The sequence below is a fragment of the Rhopalosiphum padi genome, chromosome 3 (genome assembly GCF_020882245.1).
Source record: "Rhopalosiphum padi isolate XX-2018 chromosome 3, ASM2088224v1, whole genome shotgun sequence".
NCBI classification, from domain to species: domain Eukaryota; kingdom Metazoa; phylum Arthropoda; class Insecta; order Hemiptera; family Aphididae; genus Rhopalosiphum; species Rhopalosiphum padi.
In genome coordinates this window covers 65,987,692-65,993,523 of record NC_083599.1, presented here as the reverse complement: position 1 = coordinate 65,993,523, position 5,832 = coordinate 65,987,692, and the positions used below count along the sequence as shown (strand labels likewise).

The 5,832-nt window shown below is 28.2% G+C and overlaps 2 protein-coding genes across 2 annotated transcripts; one reads left to right on the top strand and one right to left on the bottom strand.

The window, feature by feature from the left end:
• The first annotated feature begins 2,735 nt into the window (after positions 1-2,735).
• On the top strand, positions 2,736-4,569 carry LOC132925400 (uncharacterized). The gene is made up of 6 exons (XM_060989798.1): positions 2,736-3,012; positions 3,117-3,369; positions 3,441-3,610; positions 3,679-4,060; positions 4,114-4,426; positions 4,488-4,569. Exons 1-6 carry the CDS (start codon positions 2,779-2,781, stop codon positions 4,567-4,569), a joined length of 1,434 nt encoding a protein of 477 aa, XP_060845781.1. The 5' UTR covers positions 2,736-2,778.
• Positions 4,570-4,668: 99 nt separating this feature from the next.
• Positions 4,669-5,352, bottom strand: LOC132925399 (uncharacterized). Its single transcript, XM_060989797.1, has one exon. The coding sequence runs from the start codon at positions 5,350-5,352 to the stop codon at positions 4,669-4,671; it is 684 nt and encodes a 227-aa protein (XP_060845780.1).
• Between the last annotated feature and the right edge of the window lie 480 nt (positions 5,353-5,832).

Genomic DNA, 5,832 nt, shown 5'->3' with positions numbered 1-5,832 from the left:
ATTGAAGTTAAATTAATAAATTTTACTACCATTATCATTAAGATTTGGGTTTCGAGGGCTCCACCCAGGTTCTTTCCTCGCAAATTGATTTTCAGTATGGTCAATTTTAGCATTTGAGAGACTTTCAAGGTCTGTTTGTTTTTCACTATGATCTAATGTAAATTAATATTGTATCGAATTGTTTAAAATTAAATGAAGTAAAAATTAATAAATCACATATGCATATTTATTTTTTAAACATTTTAATTTCTTTACCAACTAATGATTTTTCAGATGATGCTGCAGTAGTATCAGTAGTTGATTTATTCATATCTGGCGGTTGCCACGATGTTAACACAGGCACTGCCCATTTGTTTAGAATTTTCCTAATTGTAATCAAATAAGTAAGAAATTTTTTAATTTTTTTTCAAATCAAATCAATATTACCGAACTCCGCGTGTATAATTACAATAATCTTCCTTTTGAAAATGTTCTGAACAAATGGTATAATTTTGTATTTTTTGTTTTCCATAATTATAATATTCATTTATTATTTTTTGGTTTTTACACTGATCAAGCCATAGTATGCAACTAAAGTAATAATATTTCAAAATAAATTTTTAATTAACTTAACTTAATTAACCTAATTTGGTTTTCCGTTAACTAAATCAAGTAATTATGCCATGTAGCCATTAGAAGTATTTAAAAAATGCAATGTGTTACTAAAATGTATTTTTTTACGATTCAATTAGGTATCTGATTCACTCATAATGTCATAATTTATTGTTTTAATAAATTATTTATTCTAATTATTCATATTACTGGTTACAGAATAAATAATATTTTTGATCAATTATTTCTATGAAAGTATGAAATGTATAAAATTTTTAAAATCTTAATGAACTACTACAGGTTATATAATTGTATTTGTATACAATCTGTGATACCTCCTTAAAATGGTCAAAAAATCTCGTTACAGATATTTGACTATTATAGTGTACCTAAGAATTAGAATAACTATACACTTACCAATTATCATCTGATGGAAATTTATGAAAACTTAAACCTCGATTTCGTCGGCTGTTATTTGTGCAACTCCAAAACGAACAACTTTTGTGTGAAGGCATTTTATTTTTTATTTTAAATTATTAATTTAATTTATGAAGGCCCATTACATAGAAAAGAGATAAATGCTTTGTATCACATAATTATTACAAACATTTGCTTGTAAAAATAAATGTTTATTTTTGTTAACGAATACTATTTATAGATATTTATATTTATATTATATTTATAGATTCCTTCCAATAAAACAGAGAGCGGGTGTTTTTTTTATTCTGAACGAAGTGATGAATGTATTGATTTTACAATGATGTTTTTTTTTTTGTGTGTATTCGTGTAAAGCATAACTTATCGAAATAATGCTTTATTTTCAAACTTCAGGGGTAGTTTCCTGTAGCAAAGTGAATATCCTCGGTGCATTATAGAGGTCAAAAGTAAAAATTTTCCAGTAGTTTTCAAAAAAAAATGGGGAAAACTGAAATTTTTACGCAAAACCAGTTTTCGACAAAATCGATTTTTTATATAGATATAACTCAAAAACTAACTTGAAAACACTTGAAATTTTCACCAAATATTTATATATTTATACTAGGTAGTGTTATCTATGTATAGTTAAATTTTCAAAATATTTTGAATTTTTTTTTTAGGTTTAATTCATAAAAAAATTTGTATAAGCACTATTATATTTATTTATTTATTTATTTCATACAGAGTTAACTCCATTTACAAAAAAACACATCAGTATACTAAATTAAAATTAAAATAGCATTACAATTTTTAATATAATATAAATAATAATAAACATTTTTAAAAAAAATGTATAAAAATAATTCGACATATAATAATTAATAACATCAAAATTCTCAATCACAGTCATATCGATAGAACATAATATTATATAATTTAGATACATTAAGTAGCTAAAAGTTGAAAATTTAATATAAGATTTTCCATAAGTTTGGCTTACATTGCTTACAATAATTAGGTATAAAGAACTTAAATTTTGGTGTATTCTGATTTCAGGCTATTAAAACATAAACCACCTTTTTCACCAAGTACTTGAAATTATATCCTAGGCTGGCAAATCATCTCCGACCTCCGTTCAGGATCGCTTTTCGTGTACAATTATGATACCTATCATTAGATTCAAATTTATTTTTTTCACCCATTAGTGAAACCACTATTGACTTTTGATTTTCAAATGGAAACCCATATTTAAAGCGTACTAAATTTATAAGGTTATTTTTTTTTAATTTTATCGTTCGGATTATCATTTTTGTTAATTTTTTAGCGAGATATAGCTTTTTAAAATTGGGCGGTCTTCGTATTATTAAAATAATATGAAATTCAGTATTTGATACATAGAGCGCGTCCGAGTATTTTCAGGGGGCTATGTCGTCTACAATTATCATTGTTTGTCCCGTATTGTCATTTATAGTATTTGCTGGAACCCTAACTGTAGCACCGATTCAGGCCCGATTCGCCGACACCCAATTCGCCGACTACTCGTTTCGCCGACGCGAAAACCGGTTTCCGGTAAAAATGAAAAAAGTTTCAATTCGCCGACAAAACGTAGTTTCATAAAATACAAAAATAATTTTTATGTGGAAATCTAGAATATTACAATCTACCATCAAAATGTTGATAAAACTAATCTATGATATTATTGTCATTTGTCAGTTGACAGTTAGTAATCATTGCATCGTCAGTTTGTTATATAATAATATTAAATTTAAAATGTCGTGGTTTATAATAACTTCTGAGCGAGATGGCCAACTTTTAGTTTTGGATAATTTTATACATCGTATTGATAGAACAAGAGGTTCTAACCACTATTATAAATGTATTGATAATTGTGGAGGTCGAGCAATACACAGAGAAGATTCCAATATTGCTATAATGTCAAAAACGCATAACCATCCGACGCATGGAATCCAATTGGCTGAACGTGGTTTTCGAAATAAGCTTAAAGTGAGTTTGTTTTAATTTATACAATTTTATTCACGATTTTTATACCATTTTTTAAAATTAGTTTTGAATACGTGTTTTATAACTTAAAAATAATTTATTTGAAGGACGAAGTGATAACAAATCCCACAAAAACCATACCACAGACATTTAATGAAATCCGAAGATCAATTATGGCTTCAGGAATACAGGGTTCTACGGAAGCCGAAGTAAAGGATGCTTTACAAATTTATACCAGTGTAAAAAGTTCGGCATACAGGAAACGTATGAAATTAATGCCAACGTTACCTAAAAAGCTGTCTGAATTAGATATTGAAGGTGATTGGCGATCAACGAATGATGGAAAAGATTTTCTTTTAGGTATTTATACTAAATTATTTAAACGATTTAATTATATATACTATTACTAATAATATTATTATTACCTACAGGATGTGATGGTACGGATAATAAAATCGTTATATTTGGTACTGAAGGATTTTTACGACGTCTTTGTTCTGGTAATACAGTTTTTATGGATGGCACATTTAAGTCAGCACCAAAATTATTTACACAAATTTATACCTTACACTGCTTTGTTATAGGAGTGATGATACCTCTAGTAATTATAATATAATTTTATAATTTAGTAAAATACTAAGTATTATATGTTAAAATATATTTGTTTAGGCATACGCATTGTTGCCCAATAAAAGTACATCGACATATTCGAGAATGTTTAAAATAATAAAAGAAGCGGCATTAAGAAATGGATTAGAGTTTAAACCTGCTTGTTTTCAAATAGATTTTGAAATTGGAATGATCGTCTCCATTCGGCAGTGCTTTGGTTCTGATACACCCATAAAAGGGTGTTTATTTCACTTTGGGCAATCTATTTGGCGTAAAGTTCAAAGTCTGGGATTAGCTTACGATTATACACATGACGATAATATTAAAAAAGTTGTTCGTCGTCTTTGTTCATTAGCCTTAGTTCCGATTGAACAAATTGATAATTGTTGGACAGAAATTCATAGTGAAGCACCACAGTCAGAAAGTAAATATAACTTTTTACGTAATATTTTTAGAACTTAGCAACACTTAATTTTTTTACCATCATTATTTTAGGTGTGCTAAAATTATTAAATTATTTTACCGAAACATACTTGGATCCAGATATTTGTCTATTTAATAGAAATATGTGGAATCATTTTAATACAGATGGAGCAAGGACCATAAACCACCTTGAAGGATGGCATGCAGCTCTTAATAAAGCTGTTGGTAGACCAAAGCCAAATATTTTTATTTTAATCAAAGAGCTAAAAAACCAACAATCAAACTTCGAGCTTGACCTCATAGCACAAAAAAACTGCAATAGACCACAAAAGATGAAAACTAAATATAGAAAATTAGAAGAAAGGTTATCATTTGCAAAAGATAGGTAAAGCGTTTATGATATATAATAATACATTTTTTTCTAACATTTTAAATTATAATTTTAGGTTACTGAATGGTACGATTTGTATTTTGGAATACTTAGATGCAATAATGTTTCATTTTCATTTAGAAAACGGAAGCTTATAATGTTAATTGTTAATTTATAGTATTAATAGTAAAGTTGACTTGAACAATGTTCGTGATTTATACAAATAATTTAAAGCAATAAAAAATAATATAGTTTAATTAGTAAGTATAATTCATCACAATATAGTGTGTCGGCAAATCGGGTGTCGGCAAAATGGTGTGTCGGTGAATTGATTTGTCGGCCAATCGGTACGTCACGGTAGCACCAACTTCTGTCGGTTTAAGTTTTTTATTTGACCATGCTTTCATTTTAACTGCTTGATTTTCAAGATTTTGCTTAGCCTTTTTTCGATTATCCATGGCATTTGCATTATTTGATTGAATTGTATCTTGTATTGAATTGTCCTTATCGGAAAGTATTGAATCATCATATGGAAGTTCTTTTTCATTTGCATTATTTGATTGAATTGTATCTTGTATTGTATTGTTTTTATCGCGAAGTGTTGGATCATCAAAATGAAGTTTTTTTTTCCCATATAATCCTAGTAATTGTTCTTCGTTTTCTAAATTATCAATTACTTCTTTCGGTAAATTTGAAGTGCTAAGTCCAACCTTTACTTTACAGCCAAATAATGCCTCATATGGTGACATCTTAATTCCAGAATGTAAGGCTCTATTTTTCATTAATTGGATGAATTTCAATCCTTGACTCCAATGAGAAGTTTTTTCTGTTTGCATCCATGTTGTGAGCATATTCTCGACGTCTTGATTTGCTCTTTCAACACTACCCTGACTTTGGCTATGCCTGGGCTTACCATGAACAATTTTAAGTTCTGGCCACATGTCTTTTAAGTTAGAAACTATGTTATTTGAGAATTCACGTCCGTTATCAGACTGTAAGATCGACGTAGCTCCTATTAGCGTAAAAATATCTATGAGGTTGAATGCTACTTCTTCTGCTCGTTTATATTCAAGTGCCTTAAGAATTATAAATTTAGTTAGGTGATCTTGATATACTAATATAAATTTATATTTTCTATCTGGGTGTGACTGGAAATCAATGAGGTCAACCTATATAATACGATAATACATCACACACGTGTTGTATGCGATAACATAATTGTCAAGATAAACATTAATCATTGATTACAGAGGTACACTAGGTACAAATATAAATTTATATTAAATATTAATTATATATACTTTTCCTGCTTGAGGTTAGGTAATCTATAGAATACCTAGTTATTGTATTATATTTTATACTTTTCTTGCTCGTTTTTGGCATTCTAAAGAATACCTAGGATTTCTATATAATACCGGATT